The sequence below is a fragment of the Petromyzon marinus genome, unplaced genomic scaffold (genome assembly GCF_048934315.1).
Source record: "Petromyzon marinus isolate PM22_M1 ecotype Great Lakes invasive population unplaced genomic scaffold, UKy_Petmar_22M1.pri1.0 PM_G_Scaffold_41, whole genome shotgun sequence".
Lineage (NCBI taxonomy): Eukaryota > Metazoa > Chordata > Hyperoartia > Petromyzontiformes > Petromyzontidae > Petromyzon > Petromyzon marinus.
The window spans coordinates 974,637-999,340 of NW_027422993.1; the positions used below are offsets into that span (position 1 = coordinate 974,637).

The window sequence follows — 24,704 nt, forward strand, 5'->3', positions numbered from 1 at the left end:
TGGCTAGCTTGCACCCTGCTCAGAAGCTCTTGGCACGCTTTCTTTCTGCTGTCTCCCGCAGGGTATTTTGATGCAAAGGTAGCGTGGCGCGTGCCGAAGTGCCGCTTTACATTCGACCGTTTCAACGATGTAATTTTGTCATTGCAAATTAGACACACCGCAGAACCCGCTCTCTCCACAAAGGCGAATTCTTCGGTCCATTCGTCCTGAAATGTACGATACTCGTCGTCTTTTTTTCTTTTCGCCATCTTCTTCGTCGAAGGGTTAGCTTTGAGCTAATGACCGAGCAGACGCAGTCTCAGACTGATTCAAAAGGGGGCGTTTACCTGTTTTACCCAGCAACGGCAAACGTAGGCCAGTATCATCCAATTAAAATAATGGACAATTGCTCCTGCAGCCCTGAACAGGACATGCGCAGTGAAAAATCGATGGATGGATTAAAACAAGTGAGAATATTTTGTTTTATCTGCGAGCCATATGCAATCATCAAAAGAGCCACATCTGGCTCGCGAGCCATAGGTTCCCGACCCCTGCACTACACTATAGTACACACTATACTATAGTATACAGTATACACTACACTATAGTATACAGTACACACTATAGTATACACTAAACTATAGTATACACTACACTATAGTATACAGTACACACTACACTATAGTACACACTACAGTATAGTATATAGTACACACTGCACTGTAGTATACACTACACTATAGTATACACTATAGTATACAGTACACACTACACTATAGTATACAGTACACACTACACTATAGTATGCAGTACACACTACAGTACACTATAGTTTACAGTACACACTACACTATAGTACACACTACAGTATAGTATATAGTACACACTACACTGTAGTATACAGTACACTATAGTATACACTACACTATAGCATACACTATAGTATACAGCACACACTACACTATAGTATACAGTACACACTACACTATCGTACACACTACACTATAGTATATAGTACACAATACACTGTAGTATACAGTACACACTACACTATAGTACACACTACACTATAGTACACACTACACTATAGTATACAGTACACTACACTATAGTACACACTACAGTACACACTACACTATAGTACACACCACACTACAGTACACACTACACTACAGTACACTATAGTACACACGACACTATAGAACACACTACACTATAGTATACACTATAGTATACAGTACACACTACACTATAGTACACACTATAGTACACAGTACACACTACACTATAGTATTCAGTACACACTACACTATAGTACACACTACACTATAGCATATAGTACACACTACACTGTAGTATACAGTACACACTACACTACAGTACACACTACACTATAGTATATAGTACACACTACACTGTAGTATACAGTAGACTACACTATAGTACACACTACACTATAGTACACGCTACACTATAGTACACACTACACTATAGTACACACTACATTACACACTACACTATAGTACACACCACACTACAGTACACACTACACTATAGTACACACTACACTGTAGTATATAGTACACTACACTACAGTACACACTACACTATAGTACACACTACACTATAGTACACACTACACTGTAGTACACACTACACTATAGTACACACTACACTATAGTACACACTACACTGTAGTACACACTACACTATAGTGCACACCACACTACAGTACACACTACATTACAGTACACACCACACTACAGTACACTATAGTACACACGACACTATAGTACACACTACACTATAGTATACAGTACACACTACACTATAGTACACACTACAGTATAGTATATAGTACACACTACACTGTAGTATACAGTACACTACACTATAGTATACACTATAGTATACAGTACACACTACACTATAGTACACACTACACTATAGTATATAGTACACACTACACTATAGTACACACTACACTATAGTATATAGTGCACACTACACTGAAGTATACAGTACACTATAGTATACACTACACTATAGTACACACTATAGTATACACTACACTATAGTACACACTACACTATACACAACACTATAGTATACACTACACTATAGTACACACTACAGTACACTATAGTACACACGACACTATAGAACACACTACACTATAGTATACACTATGGTATACAGTACACACTACACTATAGTACACACTATAGTACATAGTACACACTACACTATAGTATGCAGTACACACTACACTATAGTACACACTACACTATAGCATATAGTACACACTACACTGTAGTATACAGTACACTACACTACAGTACACACTACACTATAGTATATAGTACACACTACACTGTAGTATACAGTAGACTACACTATAGTACACACTACACTATAGTACACGCTACACTATAGTACAAACCACACTACAGTACACACTACACTATAGTACACACTACACTGTAGTATATAGTACACTACACTATAGTACACACTATACTGTAGTATATAGTACACTACACTACAGTACACACTACACTATAGTACACACTACACTATAGTACACACCACACTACAGTACACACTACACTATAGTACACACTATACTGTAGTATATAGTACACTACACTACAGTACACACTACACTATAGTACACACTACACTATAGTACACACTACACTGTAGTACACACTACACTATAGTGCACACCACACTACAGTACACACTACATTACAGTACACTATAGTACACACGACACTATAGTACACACTACACTATAGTATACAGTACACACTACACTATAGTACACACTACAGTATAGTATATAGTACACACTACACTGTAGTATACAGTACACTACACTATAGTATACACTATAGTATACAGTACACACTACACTATAGTACACACTACACTATAGTATATAGTACACACTACACTATAGTACACACTACACTATAGTATATAGTGCACACTTCACTGAAGTATACAGTACACTATAGTATACACTACACTATAGTACACACTATAGTATACACTACACTATAGTACACACTACACTATACACTACACTATAGTATACACTACACTATAGTACACACTACACTATAGTATAAAGTACACACTACACTATAGTATACACTACACTATAGTACACACTATAGTATACACTACACTATAGTACACACTACACTATACACTACACTATAGTACACACTACACTACAGTACACACTACACTATAGTATACACTACACTATAGTATACACTATAGTACACACTACACTACAGTACACACTATAGTATACAGTATACACTACACTATAGTATACACTACACTATACACTACACTACAGTAAACACTACACTACTGTAGCGACTCACTCCGAGATGGGGTTCTTAAGACACCGCCTTCATTTCTACACGTAAGGGAACCCCAGACGCCCTGCGCGCTGACTGCAAGTCAGCCGCACGTCCATCGCGTGGAGGTACTGCCTCGCTAGCGCAGTCGGCAGGCTGCCTGGCCAGCCAGCTAGCGACGTCGCCTAAAGGTGGTCGAGACCTGGGACGTGCGGTCACGGGAGGCAGGGGAGGCAGAGCCTTTACCTGTCATGCCACAATGAAAATAAGCTGTTACTAAAAGTAAAAAAAAATCTGATCAAATAAAGATTACGTTTTTCCCACTGATCTGTGTTATGCCATTTCTGTATGACTCCACGATCATTTTTTACAGTTAAAATCGCCAAATTTGCGGAGCTCCGCTGCAAATACAGGGAGGGGTGAGAGGTGAGGCAGCGACGAGCTCAGCCTCCCCTCTGATTGTGCAACCCCTCAATAACTGGATGGAGCGCGGGCAATAAGCGCGTGCCTGTTACTGTCTCAATATGTCACTAATGTAATGTTTGTAGACCCCTTCATTTCATGTCCTCGCCTTCCATAGTCCAGGTAACTTACTTCACGTATGTGTATAAAGATATTTAGACTCGCTGGTCTCATCGTGAAACTGCAATGAAAAAGCATCGGGGGAGGCAGCTATCACATCTGCCTCACTGAGGGGGACGTGTCTAACACGCCTCCTCAGTGAGGCCACGCCCCCTCTCAGTGAGGCCACGCCCCTCTCAGTGTGTGAATCTGGCTCTGACACTGGCCAGTGCCTGCCTAGCCATTGACCTCACCGCACGTCACTGGTCGAGACGAAGGGCGACACTGCCAGCAACGGCCCCGGGCCCCTCTCATATCCTGGCAAGGGCGGGGCGAGGTCACGCCCTAGCCACGCCCTACATAGCCACGCCCTACCTAGTCATGCACTACCTAGCCGTGCCCTACATAGCCGCGCCCTACATAGCCGCGCCCTACCTAGTCACGCCATACCTAGCCACGCCCAACATAGCCACGCCATACCTAGCCACGCCCTACCTAGTCGCGCCCTACCTAGTCACGCCCTACCTAGCCACGCCCTACCTAGCCACGCCCTACGTAGCCACGCCCTACCTAGCCACGCCCTACCTAGCCACGCCCTACATAGCCACGCCCTACCTAGTCACGCCCTACCTAGCCACGCCCTACATAGCCACGCCCTACCTAGTCACGCCCTACCTAGCCACGCCCTACCTAGTCACGCCCTACCTAGTCACGCCCTACCTAGCCACGCCCAACCTAACCACGCCCTACCTAGCCACGCCCTACCTAGCCACGCCCTACCAAGCCACGCCCTACATAGCCACGCCCCCCCCCCCTTCTAGAAGCGACTTGCGGGTTCTCGGCTTCCAGATGGACCCCTGTCCTGGGCTCCCCACGTGATCTCCTCACGCCGACGTGTGCACTGCCCCCTGCCGTCAGTGCCCCTTACACCGTCACAAACCCGCGTTATTACACTACACTATACACTGCAGTACATACTATAGTACACACTACACTACAGTACACACTATAGTATACAGTACACACTACACTATAGTATACAGTACACACCACACTACAGTACACACTACACTATAGTACACACTATAGTATACAGTACACACTACACTATAGTATACAGTACACACTACACTATAGTACACACTACACTATAGTATATAGTACACACTACACTGTAGTATACAGTACACACTACACTATAGTACACACCACACTACAGTACACTATAGTACACACGACACTATAATACACACTACACTATAGTACACCCTACACTATAGTATACACTAGAGTCTACACTATAGTACACGCTACACGTATAGTTCCAACGTGCACACACACACACTGCAGTGTAGTGAAATATGCCGTGCGCACAGTTGGCCGAGGGGCAAGTCGATGCGCAGTGTGCAACACGTGAGGGTCGTTGATGTGGGTGGTGGTGATGATGGTTGATGTGGGTGGTGGTGATGATGGTTGATGTGGGTGGTGGTGATGATGGTTGATGTGGGTTGTGGTGATGATGGTTGATGTGGGTGGTGGTGGTGATGATGGTTGATGTGGGTGGTGGTGATGATGGTTGATGTGGGTGGTGGTGATGATGGTTGATGTGGGTGGTGGTGATGATGGTTGATGTGGGTGGTGGTGATGATGGTTCATGTGGGTGGTGGTGGTAATGATGGTTGATGTGGGTGGTGGTGATGATGGTTGATGTGGGTGGTGGTGATGATGGTTGATGTGGGTGGTGGTGATGATGGTTGATGTGGGTTGTGGTGATGATGGTTGATGTGGGTGGTGGTGGTGATGATGGTTGATGTGGGTGGTGGTGATGATGGTTGATGTGGGTGGTGGTGATGATGGTTGATGTGGGTGGTGGTGATGATGGTTGATGTGGGTGGTGGTGATGATGGTTCATGTGGGTGGTGGTGGTAATGATGGTTGATGTGGGTGGTGGTGATGATGGTTGATGTGGGTGGTGGTGATGATGGTTGATGTGGGTGGTGGTGATGATGGTTGATGTGGGTGGTGGTGATGATGGTTGATGTGGGTGGTGGTGATGATGGTTGATGTGAGTGGTGGTGATGATGGTTGATGTGGGTGGTGGTGATGATGGTTGATGTGGGTGGTGGTGATGGTGGTTGATGTGGGTGGTTGTGATGATGGTTGATGTGGGTGGTGATGATGATGGTTGGTGTGAGTGGTGGTGATGATGGTTGATGTGGGTGGTGGTGATGATGGTTGATGTGGGTGGTGATGATGTGGGTGGTGGTGATGTGGGTGGTGGTGATGATGGTTGATGTGGGTGGTGGTGGTGATGATGGTTGTGGTGGTGGTGATGTGGGCGGTGGTGGTGGTGATGGTTCATGTGGGTGGTGGTGATGATGATGGTTGATGTGGGTGGTGGTGGTGATGGTCGATGTGGGTGTATAGATGTTGTGTGTGTAGTGTATAGTGTAGTGTATGTGTTGATAGCTATGTATATAGATGTGTGTAGTTTATAGTGTAGCGTATAGTGTAGTGTATGTGTTGATAGCTACACTACACTATAGTACACACTACACTAGAGTACACACTACACTATAGTACACACTACACTATAGTACACACTACAGTACACACTACACTATAGTACACACTACACTGTAGTATACAGTACACTACACTATAGTACACACTACACTATAGTACACACTACACTATAGTACACACCACACTATAGTACACACTACACTATAGTACACACTACACTGTAGTATACAGCAGACTATACTATAGTACACACTACACTATAGTACACACCACACTACAGTACACACTACACTATAGTACACACTACACTGTAGTATACAGTACACTACACTGCACACTACACTATAGTACACACTACACTACAGTATACAGTACACTATAGTACACACTACACTGTAGTACACACTACACTATAGTACACACTACACTGTAGTACACACCACACTACAGTACACACTACAGTACACACTACACTACAGTACACTATAGTACACACGACACTATAGTACGCACTACACTGCAGTATACAGTACACACTACACTACAGTACACACCACACTACAGTACACTATAGTACACACGACACTATAGTACACACTACACTATAGTACACCCTACACTATAGTATACACTAGAGTCTACACTATAGTACGCGCTACACGTATAGTTCCAACGTGCGCACACACACACACTGTAGTGTAGTGAAATACGCCGTGCGTACAGTTGACCGAGGGGCAAGTCGATGCGCAGTGTGCAACACGTGAGGGTCGTTGATGTGGGTGGTGGTGATGATGGTTGATGTGGGTGGTGGTGATGATGGTTAATGTGGGTGGTGGTGATGATGGTTGATGTGGGTGGTGGTGATGATGGTTGATGTGGGTGGTGGTGATGATGGTTAATGTGGGTGGTGATGATGATGGTTGATGTGGGTGGTGGTGATGATGGTTGATGTGGGTGGTGGTGAAGATGGTTGATGTGGGTGGTGGTGATGGTGTGATTGATGTGGGTGGTTGTGATGTGGGTGGTGGTGATGATGGTTGATGTGGGTCGTGGTGATGGTGGTTGATGTGGGTGGTGGTGATGATGGTTGATGTGGGTGGTGGTGATGATGGTTGATGTGGGTGGTGGTGATGATGGTTGATGTGGGTCGTGGTGATGGTGTGGTTGATGTGGGTGGTTGTGATGTGGGTTGTGGTGATGATGGTTGATGTGGGTGGTTGTGATGTGGGTTGTGGTGATGTGGGTGGTGGTGATGATGGTTGATGTGGGTGGTTGTGATGTGGGTGGTGGTGATGATGGTTGATGTGGGTCGTGGTGATGATGGTTGATGTGGGTGGTTGTGATGTGGGTTGTGGTGATGTGGGTGGTGGTGATGATGGTTGATGTGGGTGGTTGTGATGTGGGTGGTGGTGATGATGGTTGATGTGGGTCGTGGTGTTGATGGTTGATGTGGGTGGTTGTGATGTGGGTGGTGGTGATGGTGTGGTTGATGTGGGTGGTGGTGATGATGGTTGATGTGGGTGGTGGTGGTGATGGTTGATGTGGGTGGTGGTGATGTGGGTGGTGGTGGTGATGGTTGATGTGGATGATGATGGTTGATGTGGGTGGTGGTGATGTTGGTGGTGGTGGTGATGGTTGATGTGGGTGGTGGTGGTGATGGTTCATGTGGGTGGTGATGATGATGGTTGATGTGGGTCGTGGTGATGATGGTTGATGTGGGTGGTTGTGATGTGGGTGGTGGTGATGGTGTGGTTGATGTGGGTGGTGGTGGTGATGATGGTTGATGTGGGTGGTGGTGGTGATGGTTGATGTGGGTGGTGGTGATGTGGGTGGTGGTGGTGATGATTGATGTGGGTGGTGGTGATGTTGGTGGTGGTGGTGATGGTTGATGTGGGTGGTGGTGGTGATGGTTCATGTGGGTGGTGATGATGATGGTTGATGTGGGGGTTGGTGGTGATGGTTGATGTGGGTGTATAGATGTTGTGTGTGTAGTGTATAGTGTAGTGTATGTGTTGATAGCTATGTATATAGATGTTGTGTGTGTAGTGTATAGTGTAGTGTATGTGTTGATAGCTATGTATATAGATGAGTGTAGTTTATTATGTAGTGTATAGTGTAGTGTATGTGTTGATAGCTATGTATATATGGTGTGTATAGTTTATAGTGTAGTGTATGTGTTGATAGCTATGTATATAGATGTTGTGTGTAGTTTATAGTGTAGTGTATAATGTAGTGTATGTGTTGATAGCTATGTATATAGATGTTCTGTGTAGTTTATAGTGTAGTGTATAATGTAGTGTATGTGTTGATAGCTAAATAGAAGCATTGTTTCACTCTGTCCCATGTGTGTGTCTCTCTCTGTGTCTCTGTGCTGGCTCTCTCTGCTTGAATGTCAGTATATGTGTCTGTGATCTGTACTCTATCACTTTTAACCTATAATTTAGCAATCTTTGAAATAACTTAATCAGCCAGACCATGCGTTAATTGTGTTTTGACCGACCCTCTGTGCTGCATTATATTGTTTCCAAAATTTTACTAAATCTTGTTTCAATTTGATGTGCTTCTCCATCTCTCTGTGTTTCCTCTCTCCCTTAAATTTAGCTCTTCTATACCTAATGATGATTGCTTGCTTTGCAATCGAAACGTCGTATGCTATCATGTAATTTTATTTCATTATTATTTCTTATTTCTACGTGACTTTACCGAAAAAAACAAAGAGTATTTTCAACCGCAAGTTCAAAAGTTCAAGTTTCAACCGCAAGTCCAAAATTTCAAGTTTCAACCGCAAGTCCAAAAGTTCAAGTTTCAACCGCAAGTTCAAAAAATGCAAGTTTCAACCGCAAGTTCAAAAGTTCAAGTTTCAACCGCAAGTTCAACAGTTCAAGTTTCAACCGCAAGTCCAAAAGTTCAAGTTTCAACCTCAAGTTCAAAAAGTTCAAGTTTTAACCACAAGTTCAAAAGTTCAAGTTTCAACCGCAAGTTCAAAAGTTAAAGTTTCAACCGCAAGTCCAAAATTTCAAGTTTCAACCTCAAGTTCAAAAAGTTCAAGTTTCAACCGCAAGTTCAAAAGTTCAAGTTTTAACCGCAAGTTCAAAAGTTCAAGTTTCAACCGCAAGTTCAAAAGTTCAAGTTTCAACCGCAAGTTCAAATTTCAAGTTTCAACCGCAAGTCCAAAAGTTCAAGTTTCAACCGCAAGTTCAAAAGTTCAAGTTTCAACCGCAAGTCCAAAAGTTCAAGTTTCAACCGCAAGTTCAAAAGTTCAAGTTTCAACCGCAAGTTCAAAAGTTCAAGTTTCAACCGCAAGTTCAAAAGTTCAAGTTTCAACCGCAAGTTCAAAAGTACAAGTTTCAACCGCAAGTTCAAAAGTTCAAGTTTCAACCGCAATTTGAAAGGCACCACGGGCGTGAGGTGGCGGCTCTCCCTGCTGGTGGAGTTGGCATGGTGGGCAGCTCTGCCAGTCGCCCCCCCACCCACCCAGTCAGTTGACCTCCCCACCACAATCCGAATTGTCTTGCGACCTCCTGCCGCGTGAGCTTCTGCCATTACACTTTGGCTCCTCGCTCGTTCGTTCCGCCACAGGTTGCCATTGCGACGTCGCTCCGTGACATTGCCACTAGGCGGGGCTTCCCATGAAAGTGATAAAACTGTCTCATCTACCGGCGGCGGGCGCTTATAGACAATACGACTTTTTTTTTGAAACACGACAAAACAATTTGCGGGAAAAGTTAATTTTTTTATTAGAAAAGTAATTTGTCATCTCGAGCTGCTTTGTGGGGCGATGTCCCAACTCCCCCTTAGTGGATGAACCAACGCAGCAGCCCCCAGGTAGTGATTACATAAAGAGCCTCAACTCAGCGCACAACTCAAACGCCTGGAGACGTGGCAGCAGCAGCAGTCGAATCACGGCCGCACGCAGCAGCAGCAGCAGTAACGGCGTCATCCAGCAGCGGAGAGAGGAGCTGACCAGGGATTGTGTAAGTCGTCGGCCCTGCCTCCACTATAGTCTGTGTGGTTAGTAAAGAACACGAAGAGACGATGTGATGCAGCCACGACCGTCAATTACCCCTACAGGCCGGCAGGTGTCACCCTGTCATTACACAAGTTAAGGGATCAAAGAGGAGGCACGCGAACAACAAACGAGCACGGGGAAGACGCAGGTCGTCGCGAGCGGGGGAAAAACAATAGAAAGTGTTAAAACCGACGGGGGAGCGCCGTGAGAAAAACCCAACGGGACACGAGAGGCAAACGCTGAGACCCCGAGTGGAGGACGCGCCAGCGAACACGACTACAACCGAGTGGGAGGAGACGGCGGCGGAATCGGCGTTGGCGTTGGCGGTGAGAAGGCGTCGCCGTGAATGGAGGCCACCGCCGCCGGAGACGACAAGCTGGGCAGGGGGAGAGAAGGGAGTGGAAGGTGACGAGGGTGGAACACCGACCACCGGGCAGACCCTCATTGGGACCGTGAGAAGGCCAAAGTGGTCGCGACGTTTGTGCCGCCCGCTCTCGTTTCCTGTTTTTGTTTTACCGGGAAGCGGTGCGCGTCATCATCACGTCGCCCCAGTGCTAGCGATGCTTACTACACAACGCACCGGGTACTCGTTTGAGGCCGAGTCGACCTAGTGGAGGCCCAGGACCGGTTCAGATAATCGTCATTGGTGTTGGCCGTGAGCGGGAATCAAATCCGGTGTCGCCGGGTTCGTAGGGCGGCGTGCTGACCACTATACCACCGCTCCCCACACGCACACACACACATACACACATACACACACACATACACACACATATACACACACACATACACTATCGCTACACTATCGCTCACACATACACACATGCACACACACACATACATACACACGTACACACATACGTACACACATACATACATACACACATACATACATACACACATACACACACATACATACACACACATACACACACACATACACACACACATACAAACATACATACAAACATACACACACATACACACATATACAAACATACATACACACATACACACACATACACACATACACACACATACATACAAACATACATACAAATATACACACACATACACACATATACAAACATACATACACACATACACACACATACACACATACACACACACATACACACACATACACACATACATAACAACAACCGCCATTCGCCACTAAGTGGCGGTGACGTCACCACGACGCTTGTGCCAGGCCATGCGCACCTTGAGGCCACGTGGAGTGTCTAACGCCAGCTGGCAGGAGGTCACGGGACAGACCCAGCAGGTGCCACGGGTCGACTGACAGAACATGCTCTTCTGTCACTATGTAGTTCAGCAGATGTTCTTGCTTGCATCCATGATGGTGCGTGGATGCGCCGATGCCGGAACAGCGTGTTGGTAATGACAAGCCCATGGGCTGCACAAAAATTTAGCAGCCTCCTGCCGCTGTTATTGAGCTGATCTGGCTCATGCCTTCCAATCACTCCAGACCAGGTGACAGCATCATGACCAACTCAGGTGAGCACCTTTGACAGGTGCTCACCTGACTCATCGGCCTTGCCTGCATCCCTCCACGGATGTTCGTCTTCGGTGGGGGCATAACTAACCACGACCACCACTCCTTGCCTCCGGTTGATGGGAAGGCGAGCCCAAAGTAGCCTGGGGCTTACAGCTTCCCACACCTCACCGCCACGCTTCCACGCCCCTTTCATTCTTTTGTTTAGATAGAAGAGCCACTCGCTCTCTGTTGTTTAGCAGTCTCCTGCCCCGAGTAGAGGACTATCCACCCCTCATGGTGGCAGGAGCCAGAGCCGGTCTACCGGACCTGCTGAATATCGCAGAGATCCAGGCGGTTCTGGTCCATCTCCCGACAGAGGAGTGGCAGCCTCTCCTCCGCAGTGAGCGTTCGAACATTCCACGTGGCCACGCGTAGTGGTTTTTTGTTGTTGTTTCTGGAGGAGCTCCGATGGTGAGGATTCAGTCTCCCGGCTCCGCCAAATGGGGTTTTGGCCAGGAGATGTCATAGATGCCTGTCCTCCGGCACAAGCTTATTAATTAAAAATTTCATTCATGATTTAGTCGTAATTAATTGAAGGTGGAGGGGTTACCAACCCCTCGCACCCGTCCAGATCCCCCATTTGGTCGCTGTGGTGGTCACAAACACCATGAAGGGAAAGGCCAATTTAAATTGTCCCTCCTCCCACGGCACCGCCCACGACAGCGTTGCAGTCCGGCACCACGAAGAGGTAGGGGGTTGTTTTCTTGCTCCCCACACACACACACAGACACACGCACACACAGACAAACTCACACACACACAGACGCACACACACAAACGCACCTGGCCGTGTCGTGCAGCGCGTCAGTGACGGCGGTAACGAGGCGGCTGAACGAGGGCCGCCAGGAGCTCTCCTGCTGCCAGCAGCTCAGCATGAGGCGGCGGAGAAGCATGGGGCAGTCCATGGGGCACGGCAGACGCCAGCCGCCCTCTACTGCCTCCATCACCTGGGGGGTACGAGACCCATAGACTACTCACACAGAGACCCATACAGTACTACTCACACAGAGACCCATAGAGTACTCACACAGAGACCCATAGACTACTCACACAGAGACCCATAGAGTACTCACACAGAGACCCATAGACTACCCACACAGAGACCCATAGACTACTGACAGAGACCCATAGAGTACTACTCACACAGAGACCCATAGACTACTCACACAGAGACCCATAGAGTACTACTCACACAGAGACCCATAGAGTACTACTCACACAGAGACCCATAGAGTACTACTCACACAGAGACCCATAGACTACTCACAGAGACCCATAGACTACTCGCACAGAGACCCATAGAGTACTACTCACACAGAGACCCATAGACTACTCACACAAAGACCCATAGACTACTACTCACACAGAGACCCATAGACTACTCATACAGAGACCCATAGACTACTCACACAGAGACCCATAGACTACTCACACAGAGACCCATAGAGTACTACTCACACAGAGACCCATAGACTACTCACACAGACACCCATAGACTACTCACACAGAGACCCATAGAGTACTACTCACAGAGAGACCCATAGAGTACTCGCACAGAGACCCATAGACTACTCACACAGAGACCCATAGACTACACGTACAGAGACCCATAGACTACACACAGAGACCCATAGAGTACTCACACAGAGACCCATAGAGTACTACTCACACAGAGATCCTTAGACTACTCACAGAGAGACCCATAGAGTACTACTCACACAGAGACCCATAGAGTACTACTCACACAGAGACCCATAGAGTACTACTCACACAGAGACCCATAGACTACTCACAGAGAGACCCATAGAGTACTACTCACACAGAGACCCATAGAGTACTACTCACACAGAGACCCATAGAGTACTACTCACACAGAGACCCATAGACTACTCACACCGAGACCCATAGACTACTCACACAGAGACCCATAGACGACTCACACAGAGACCCATAGACTACTCACAGAGAGACCCATAGACTGCTCACACAGAGACCCATAGACTACACACAGAGACCCATAGAGTACTCACGCAGAGACCCAGAGACTACACACAGAGACCCATAGAGTACTCACGCAGAGACCCATAGACTACTCACACAGAGACCCATAGACTACTCACACAGAGACCCATAGAGTACTCACAGAGACCCATAGACTACTCACAGAGACCCATAAACTACTCGCACAGAGACCCATAGACTACTCACACAGAGACCCATAGACTGCTCACACAGAGACCCATAGACTACTCACACAGAGACCCATAGAGTACTCACACAAAGACCCATAGACTACTCACACAGAGACCCATAGACTACTCACACAGAGACCCATAGACTACTCACACAGAGACCCATAGACTACTCACACAGAGACCCATAGACTACTCACACAGAGACCCATAGACTACTCACACAGAGACCCATAAACTACTCACACAGAGACCCACAGACTACTCGCATAGAGACCCATGGACTACTCGCACAGAGACCCATAGACTCACCACACAGAGACCCATAGACTACTCACACAGAAACCCATAGACTAATCACACAGAGACCCACAGCCGCACACAGAGACCACAGACTACTCACACAGAGACCGCAGACACACACACAGAGACCCATAGACTACTCACACAGAGACCCATAGACTACTCACACAGAGACCCACAGCCGCACACAGAGACCACAGACTACTCACACAGAGACCCATAGACTACACACAGAGACCCATAGAGTACTCACACAGAGACCCATAGACTACACACAGAGACCCATAGACTACTCACACAGAGACCCACAGCCGCACACAGAGACCACAGACACACACACAGAGACCCATAGAGTACTCACACAGAGACCCATAGAGTACTCACACAGAGACCCATAGACTACTCACACAGAGACCACACACACACACACAGAGACCACACACACACACACAGGGGTGCCGGTGCTGAACTCACGTCCCGGTTGCTCATGTCCCAGTACGGCCGTTCGCCGTACGACGTCACCTCCCACATGACGATGCCGTAGCTCCACACGTCGCTCGCCGACGTGAACCTGAGCTGTGCGATGGCCTCCGGGGCGGTCCAGCGGATCGGGATCTTCCCCCCCTGGTGGGGAACATTCACAACGGGACCTCGCCCTCGGGTCCGGCACGCGGGGCTCTCGCGGCCCGACGTCGTCGGCACGCGGCGAAGGGTTTGCCGGGTCAAAGCCGGCGTCGCGAGTTCGCGCCGCCTCAACGCGCCGAGCGGCGCGCCGGACCGCCACCTCGCGAGCGACGGACGCCCCGACGGTGGCGTTGTCCTCGTGCCGTTCGCCCCTCGGCGTCGTTCCCCGGTGTGACGTCGGCGAGACGAGACCATCAAGAAACCCGTCTCCGGTGTGGACCCGTGAATCCCAAAGACAACGGCACCGTACGCTGCACGTTCGCACTTTCACCGCGCGTGTGTGTGTGTGTGTGCGCGTGTGTGTGTGTGTGTGTGCGTGTGTGCGTGTGTGCGTGTGTGTGTGCGTGTGTGCGTGTGTGTGTGCGTGCGTGTGCGTGTGTGTGCGTGTGCGCGTGTGCGCGTGTGTGTGTGTGCGTGTGTGTGTGCGTGTGTGTGCGTGCGTGTGTGTGTGTGCGCGTGTGTGTGTGCGCGTGTGTGTGTGCGCGTGTGCGTGTGTGTGTGCGTGTGTGCGTGTGTGTGTGTGCGTGTGTGTGTGCGTGTGTGTGTGTGTGAGGTTAATGCATTTCGCTCGACGCACGGCGGCGGCAAGTACTTTCGGCGAAAAACGGAAGCCCCTTAGGGAGCGGTAACGCCGAGCCGACACACGCCGGGCCGGTGTGGCTTTGCCTTCTCCTCGACTCCGGCCGAACGTCGGCCGAACGTCGGCCGAACGTCGGCCGTTGACGACGCCGGCAGTTCTTTTTTCCTGCCCCGCCTTACCCGGGAGGTGTACGCTCCCTCGGGGTCGGCGTCCAGTAGAAGCGTCCGCGAGAGGCCAAAGTCGGACACCTTGCACGTCAGCTCGCCACTCACGAGCACGTTGCGGGCGGCCAGGTCGCGGTGCACATAGCCCCTGCGGGACAGGTACTCCATGCCCGATGCGACGTCACGCAGCATCCCGAGCAGCTGGGTCACCACAAGGTGCCCCTTCTTCATCTACGCCGTGCCCGGTCAGAGGGGGGAGGGAGGGAGGAAGGGAGGGAGGAGAGAGGAGGGAGGAGGGGAGGAGAGGGGGGAGAGGGGGGAGGAGAGGGGGGAGAAGGAAGAGGAAGGGAGGGAGAAGAGGAGGCGATGAGGAGCCGCCTGGGTGACGTTGTGCTGCTTGTGCGGCCGTCTGGAATGCTCTTCCGGGAGCTGCTATGTGCGTTTAAGTCATCGTTGTCTATACTAATTTGTTTAGAACTCTCGCTTGTTGTGTTTAGTTTGTCCCCCCCCCCCCCCCCGCGCCAGTTGGCTACGTAAGGTACAAAGGAAGTTTGACGCAGACGCGTGCAGTTGTCACCACAAGCGGAGCCCCGGTTAGTAGGAACTACGGCACACACACACACAACAACGCCACCGTGTGCTCTCCATTTGTGGACAGTTACACACACAACCGCTGAGGAGTGTGAGACTGCAACACACCGATGATCGCATCATTTGGCATTGCCACTTCTTACCCTGAGGAATAAATCCAAGGAATGGTTTTCCATGAATTCGGTGATGATCATGACAGGTTTACCTTCGTCGAGAGGACAAGAAAACCAAACGTTAGCAATCCACGCACAGCATTCACGACTTATACCGTAACATCATCACTTGGTCACATACACACCTTGTATCTCTGACAAGATGCGTCGCTGTGGGTTCATACACAGGGACTCCTCTACTTACGAATGTTCCTCTTACGAACTCTCAGAGGTACAAACAAACCTGTTCGTACGTCCGGTTGCCCGTTCTGAACCGAGAGTCAGAGGTTCAACCTCTGCGCAATAGATGGTGGTGGCATCTGCATCTGCAGAACGTGAAGAACCAGTGGCATCTACATCTGCAGAACGTGAAGAACCAGTGGCATCTACATCTGCAGAACGTGAAGAACCAGTGGCATCTACATCTGCAGAACGTGAACCAGTGGCATCTACATCTGCAGAACGTGAAGAACCAGTGGCATCTACATCTGCAGAACGTGAAGAACCAGTGGCATCTACATCTGCAGAATGTGAAGAACCAGTGCATCTACATCTGCAGAATGTGAAGAACCAGTGGCATCTACAGCTGCAGAATATGAAGAACCAGTGGCATCTACATCTACAGAACGTGAAGAACCAGTGGCATCTACATCTGCAGAACGTGAAGAACCAGTGGTATCTACATCTGCAGAACGTGAAGAACCAGTGGCATCTACATCTGCAGCACGTGAGGAACCAGTGGCATCTACATCTTTAGAACATAAAGAACCAGTGGCATGTAGTGTATAGTAGTGTATAATGTAGTATAGAGGAGTGTAGTGTATAGTCGTGTATAGTGTTGTGTATAGTGTAATGTGCAGTGTGTATAGTGTAGTATAGAAGTACACCACACCGGTGTGTTGGAGAGCAAATCCACAACATTTCCAATCTGAGTACAATCACCAGTGATTACAACAACGGGCATAATCAGCTGGACAGCCAGCTACATAACAGACTTGCCAGTTTTAAACTTGGTTCGAAGCTTTTGTGACTGCAGGAATTAATCTTTGTTTTTTTCGGTAAAGTCACGTATAAATAAGAAATAATAAAATAACATAATAGCGTCCGACGTTTCGGTTGTATACATCTGGGGTTATGTATTTCCCCTCTCTCTTAAATTTAGTTCTTCTGTACCTGATGATGGCTGCTTGCGTTGCAACCGAAACGTCGTACGCTATTATGTTATTTTATTACTTCTTATTTATATGTGACTTTACCGGAAAAAACAAACAAAGATTAATTGCCAGTTTTTAGTTTGTTTAAAATGCGTGTGGCATCGATTGGACGTTCTCGAAGCTCACTCTTGGTGACGACGCCCTCCAGGCGGACGATGTTGTCATGCTCGAACTGGCCCATGATGCTCGCCTCACACAGGAAGTCCTGCTGCTGCTGCTGCTTGCTGGATCCGCCCTTCAGCGTCTTGATGGCCACGCGCACTGTCGCCGCCCCTCCGCTGCTGCCCTGGCGCTTCAGGTATCCGACGTGCACCTTCCCAAACTCTCCTGCGGGCCGAGGGGTCGATGACAGTGGGTAGCACGTAGAGCAGGTGTGAGGACCCCCCCCCCCCCCCCCGTCCAGCTGCTAAGTAAGGTTCGTCACGTGAATAAAACGTGCCGATTGCTTGCTGGTTGTGCACTGGCCGGTCGCTGTGTGGTGCATGTGTTGGGGAGTGTGAACCCACGGCAAACGACGGAGTGCTGCAAAACAATGTTAACACTTTTCGATTTGAAGCTTTCGTGACTGCGAGGATTCATCTTCTTTGGTTCTTTCGCTAAAGTCACCACCACGTAGAATGAGACTAAAATAATAAATTACTAAAATAAAATAACGCGGTAAAACTCTCACGACGTTTCGGCCACAACGCAAGCGGCCTTCATCAGGTGAAGGGGACGAGACTGTCTGGAGGACAGCGCTGTCCAGACAGTCTCGTCCCCTTCACCTGATGAAGGCCGCTTGTGTTGTGGCGGAAACGTCGTGAGAATATTATTGTGTTATTTTATTTTATCAATTTATTATTTTATTCTCATTCTACGTGACTTTACCGAAAGAACCAAAGAAAATGTTAACACTTATATTGGACTATTGGTTTTTCATGGAAAGAGAACGGATAATAATAATACTACGCTGTAACATGATAACAAATCCATAATGGAGATTTTTTTTCTCTGGTTAGTGCACGTAAATTTATAAATGTATGGTTAAACTCGCCACCACCCGACCCAGCCAACTAGTAAGGCTTGTCACGTATGGATGATCTGGGTTCGCGAAAGCCTACGTGTTAAACATGATAACAAATGTAACGTTAATAGCTTCCAAAAGTCAAAGAGTTTCTCCCACTCGTTCGCCGTCGTTGTCACCGTGCGCCTGGAACCTTCTCCAGGCGGTCTCCAGAGCCCCGGAGGCACAAACATTTCTTGCGGCGGCGTTGCAAATTCTCAGCAGTGTCAACATTTGAAGTGGGCGCCCTGTGAGTAAGTTTTAGTTAACGGGTACCACGGTACAGACGTGCCCGCCCCCGTCCCCCCCCCCCCCCCCCCCCGTTCACCTGCTCCGATGACGCGTCCAAGTTTGATTCGCGAGGCGTCGATTTCCGTCGCGAACTCGCGGAGAGCATCGCTGGGCTCGTCGTAGTCGTGTGGGTCAATGTACAGCCTGAAGCCCGGCATCTTCACTGTGGGTGGCAACGGCGAAATCAACCGTGCACAGGGTGTGTGTGTGTGTGTGAGTGTATGAGGGGTGGTGTGTGAGGGGTGGTGTGTGTGGGGTGGTGTGTGTGTGAGTGTCCGGCAAAACAACCCCCTACCTCCTCGCGGTGCCGGACGGGAAACTCTGTCGTGGACAGTGCTGTGGGGGGAGGGCCAATTCCGATTGGCCCCTCCTCTCATGGCGTCTGTGACCACCACAGTGGCTAAACGGGGGCTCTGGACGGGTACGAGGGGCCGGTAACCCCTCCACCTTCAACATTTTCACCACGAAACTACGAATAAAAAATTTAACTAATAAGCTTGTGCCGGAGGCCCCGGGGGGACAGGCGTCTATGACGTCTCCTGGCCAAACCCCAATTGGCAGAGCCAGGAGATTGAATCTCTACCCTCGGGTCTCCTCCAGAAACAACGAAAAGCCACTTCGTGTGGCCACGTGGAATGTTCGAACGCTCACTGCGGAGGAGAGGCTGCCACTCCTCTGTCGGGAGCTGGACCGGTACCGCCTGGATCTCTGTGGCATTCAGGAGGTCCGGTGGACCGGTTCTGGCTCCTGCCACAATGAGGGGTGGACAGTCCTCTACTCGAGGCAGCAGACTGCCAAACAACAGGGTGTGGCTCTTCTTTTGAACACAAGAATGAAGGGGGCATGGGAGCGTGGTGATGAGGTGTGGGAAGCTGTAAGCCCCAGGCTACTTTGGGCTCGCCTTCCCATCAACCGGAGACGAGGAGTGGTGGTCGTGGTTACTTATGCCCCCACCGAAGACGAACATCCGTGGAGGGATGCAGGCAAAGCCGATGAGTCAGATGCCTTCTATGACCTGTCACAGGTGCTGGCTAAAGTGGCCCCTCGGGATAGAGTCATCTTGTTTGGTGACTTCAATGCCCGAGTTGGTCATGATGCTGGCACCTGGTCTGGAGTGATTGGAGGGCATGGGCCAGATCAGCTCAATAACAACGGTAGGAGGCTGCTTGATTTTTGTTCAGCCCATGGGCTTGTAATTACCAACACGCTGTTCCGGCATTGGCGCATCCACACAACATCATGGATGCATGCCGGGTCCAAGCAAGAACATCTGCTGGACTACATAGTGACGAATCAGCGGATGCGAGCCCATGTCTTTGACACCAGGACCTACCGTGGAGCTGATCTGCCCTCTGACCATCGACTAGTCATCTGTGAGATGCGCCTGCCATTCTTCCACTCCGGTGGTGGGTGTACACCCAGGACCCCATTCCAACCTAAAGTGGCCTAGTCTCAGTTATCTGATGAAAGTTGCAAGCGAGAATTTCATCATCGCTTGCGGCTGGGGTTGGCATCGTCCCCCACTCCTCCTGATGTCGAGGGTAAATGGGCGAGGTTTAGGACTGTGACTCATGCAGCTGCATTGGCTGCTTTGGTTACGCAGTCCAGACCTCCCCAGAGACCCTGGCTGAAAGAGGAGGTGATCAGGATAGTTTAGAAAAAGCGACAGGCCCACTGTCATCGGCTACAGAATCCCACATCAGAGAATGAGGAGGCTTACCGCAGCCTTCGCTCGGAGGTTCGGAGAGCCGTGAGGCGCTGCAAGGATGGGTGGTGGTCGTGGGTTGCTGAGGAGATGGAGACTGCCTCAGTGGCCCGTGATCACAAATCTCTATTTAACTCCATCAAAAAAGCAACCTGCAGCGCCACACCTATTACCAACATTAGGGGAAAAAACGGTGATCCAATCTCCGACCCCCAGGAACCGGTTTGCAGATTTGCTGAGCATTTCTGTGAGGTCCTGGAGGAGGCACAAAGTGGGGATGACCCTGCTGAGGCTGCGGTGCCTCAAATATTGGAAGAAGTCACCCCCTGTGAGTGGCTGGCTGAGGTGCCATCTGTTGAGGAAGCACTGAAGGCGATCCGGAGTCTGAGACCAGGAAAGGCACCGGGCAGAGATGATCTCCCAAGCGAAATGCTGAGGGAGGGTGGCGTTTGTGCACAGACTGCCCTATATGACATCATAACAACAGTCTGGACCACTGGACAGGTTCCACAGGATTGGAAGGATGCCCTGGTGGTCCCCCTCTTTAAGAAGGGGGACCGCACAGACTGTAACAACTACAGGGGCATCTCACTCCTCAGTGTGCCGGGAAAGGTCCTGGCAAGGATTATTCAACATCGCCTTGCCAGGCACGCTGAGGAGAGGCTTGCGGAGCCCAAATGCGGTTTCAGGAAAGGGCGGTCCTGCACAGATGCGATATTTTCTGTCCGTCTGCTACAGCAGATGTGTAGGGAATTCCAGCAAGACCTACATCTCTGCTTTAGTGACCTGGTCAAGGCCAGGTCACACTGCCCTCTCCAGCTGCGACATGATTCCCAGTCGCACGCTCGTTGTCACGCGCTTCGCTCCGTCCCCGTTGCTCGAGGGTGAAGATGGCAATGGCGGTAACGGTGATTGTGGTTGGTGTGCTGGTGGCAGGTGGGGTTTTTGCCACCTCTTCGTGGGAAGAGGAAGAACACTGTCTCTCAATAGTGGAGATGCGGAGAGCGACTTGTGTATGCATCAATGTCTTGAGTGGCGTACCACTACCACCACCAACATCGGAGGGTGGAGGAGCGATACTCACAACAACGAGCGGAGCGCCGGGTGGCTAAAGCACAGCGGGTTGGCACAGTAGGGGGCACAGGTGGTGCATCAGCCAGTCATCTCAGTCAGTCGACCTGTGGCACCTGCTGGGTCTGCCCCGTGACCTCCTGCCGGTGGGCGTTCGACACTTCGCGTGGCCTCAGGGTGCACATAGCCTGGCACAAGCGTCGTGGTGACGTCACCGCCACTTAGTGGCGAATGGCGGTTGTTGTTGTGAGTGTATGAGGGGTGGTGTGTGAGGGGTGGTGTGTGAGGGGTGGTGTGTGTGTATGTGTGTGAGAGGTGTGTGTGTATGAGGGGTGGTGTGTGTGTGTGTATGAGGGGTGGTGTGTGTGTATGAGGGGTGGTGTGTGTGTGTGAGTGGTGTGTGCGTGTGTATGAGGAGTGGTGTGTGTGTGGGTGTATGAGTGGTGTGTGTGTGTGTGAGGTGTGTGTGTGTGTATGAGGAGTGGTGTGTGTGTGTATGAGTGGTGGTGTGTGTGTGTGTGAGAGGTGTGTGTGTATGAGAAGTGGTGTGTGTGTGTGTATGAGTGGTGTGTGTGTGTATGAGGAGTGGTGTGTATGAGGTGTGTGTGTGTGTATGAGAGGTGTGTGTGTATTAGAGGTGTGTGTGTATGAGTGGTGTGTGTGTGTGTATGAGTGGTGTGTGTATGTGTGTGTATGAGTGGTGTGTGTGTATGAGGTGTGTGTGTGAGAGGTGTGTGTGTGAGTGGTGTGTGTGTATGAGAGATGTGTGTGTGTATGAGATGTGTGTGTGTGTGTTTTAGAGGTGGTGTGTGTGTCTGTGCGCACGAGGTGGAGCAGCGTTTACCCCGCACGCTGTAGAAGCGAGGTCGTCTCTCTTCGCGAGGCTCCGACTCTGCTGCTTGCCAGTGACCACTCCTCCTCCTGCTCCTCCTCCTTCAAACGCAACGCGATGCACGCAGCCATCAAGGCGGCGGCGGCGGCAGTGCTGAAGAAGCGAGTTCGCTCTGGAGGATGCCGCCTCTTACCCAACGTTCAGGGAGATTGCCTCTTGGTGGTGCAGCCAGATCACGTGGGAACACTCAGAACGCCCGTGGGACCCCCCCCCCAGTGTGACCCCCCCCCAGTGTGACCCCCCCCCCAGTGTGACCCCTCAGTGTGACCCCCCAGTGTGACCCCCCCCAGTGTGACCCCCCCCCCCCAGTGTGACCCCCCCCACCTCTTCTTGACGATGATGCAGGCAGCAGCGATGAGCAGCATCAGCCCCACGAGGCCAGCGGACAGCAAGGAGGCCCAGAGGGTCACTTCCTGAGTCGCTTGTGCTGGGGGAGGGGGAGGGAAAGAGTTACAAACACATCCTTCACTTACTACAACAACCACAACAACCACAACAACCACAACAACAAACACAACAACTACAACAACACCACAATAACCACCAACACAACAACAAACAACAGGACAACACCTACAACAACAACCACAACAACTACAACAGACAGGAGGGGTGGGGTGGTGGTGCTGTTGGTGGGGTCGTGGTAGGTTGGTAGTGGGGTTGGTGGTGGCGTAGTGGTTGGATGGGGATGGTGCTGGTGAGTGGTGGTGGTGGTGGGTGGTGGTCCTTGTGGCGTAGTGGTTGGGTGGGGATGGTGCTGGTGAGTGGTGGTGGATGGGTGGTGGTGGTGGCGTAGTGGTTGGGTGGGGATGGTGCTGAGATGATGGGGATGGTGCTGGTGAGTGGTGCTGGTGAGTGGTGGTGGTGGGGTGGTGGTGGTGGCGGCGTAGTGGTTGGGTGGGGATGGTGCTGGGGTGGTGGTTGGTGGTGGTGGGGTTGGTAGTGGTTGGTGGTGGGTGGGTGGTGATTGGTGGTGGGTGGTGGTGGTGGTGCTGGTTGGTGGTGGTGGGGTGGTGGTTGGGGGTTGGTGGTGGTGGGGTTGGTGGTGGTTGGTGGTGGTGGGGTTGGTGCTGGTTGGTGGTGGGTGGGTAGTGGTTGGGTAGTGGTTGGGTAGGGTTGATGCTGGTTGGTGGTGATTGGGTGGTGGTGGCTGGTGGTGGTGGGTGGTGGCTGGATTGGGTGGTGGTGATGATTGGGTGGTGGTGGTGATTGGGTGGTGGTGGTGATTGGGTGGTGGTGGTGGTGATTGGGTGGTGGTGGTGATTGGGTGGTGGTGGTGGTGATTGGATGGTGGTGTTGTTGCTCACGTGCGGGAGACGTCTGGAAGTGGAGTGTGGGGCTGTAGTCTCCGTAGCCGGCGGCGTTGCGAGCGCGGACCTGCAGTGAGTAAACCGCGGCATGCCGGAGCCCCGTCACGGTGATGCTCGGCACGCTGGAGATCAGCCTCATTACCTCTCTCTCGTCGTCGTCATCCTGGTGGGGGGGGGGTACAGATGGGGGGGGGGGTACAGATGGGGGGGGTACAGATGGGGGGGGGATGGGTTCAGACTCATCCCACAGAGACCCATTGAACCTGGGTCACGTGGTTCACAGTATATTTTTGTGTTAACTCTACTGCCCTCCACTTGCTAATGCAAAGACAAAGAACCCCCGTATAGTGTCAGCAGACTGTCGGGGCGAGTGCTGTTAGCGGCCACCTATGGAGGCACACGAGGGGGTGGGTGGTCAGCACCACGCCCGGCCGCCTTTGTATCCACAATGGTGATGTTGTTGTATACGGCCCTTTTTCCACAATTAATATCCATAAGAA

General features: G+C 50.1%; 1 protein-coding gene across 2 annotated transcripts in view; it reads right to left on the minus strand.

The window, feature by feature from the left end:
* Positions 1–10,166: 10,166 nt before the first annotated feature.
* LOC142917100 (ephrin type-A receptor 5-like) overlaps positions 10,167–24,704 on the minus strand; it is a 42,665-nt gene continuing 28,127 nt past the window's right edge. The window contains exons 7-16 of one of the 2 annotated variants that reach the window (XM_076061795.1): positions 24,202–24,367; positions 23,219–23,321; positions 22,847–22,935; positions 19,264–19,389; positions 18,020–18,220; positions 16,671–16,732; positions 15,952–16,167; positions 14,983–15,132; positions 12,797–12,960; positions 10,167–10,831 (exon numbers count right to left, since the gene is read on the minus strand). In XM_076061795.1, the coding sequence (XP_075917910.1) occupies positions 10,732–10,831; positions 12,797–12,960; positions 14,983–15,132; positions 15,952–16,167; positions 16,671–16,732; positions 18,020–18,220; positions 19,264–19,389; positions 22,847–22,935; positions 23,219–23,321; positions 24,202–24,367 (1,377 nt within the window). In that variant the 3' untranslated portion in view covers positions 10,167–10,731. The remainder of the gene's footprint in view (positions 10,832–12,796; positions 12,961–14,982; positions 15,133–15,951; positions 16,168–16,670; positions 16,733–18,019; positions 18,221–19,263; positions 19,390–22,846; positions 22,936–23,218; positions 23,322–24,201; positions 24,368–24,704) is intronic. The other variant, XM_076061796.1, reaches the window with a different exon arrangement.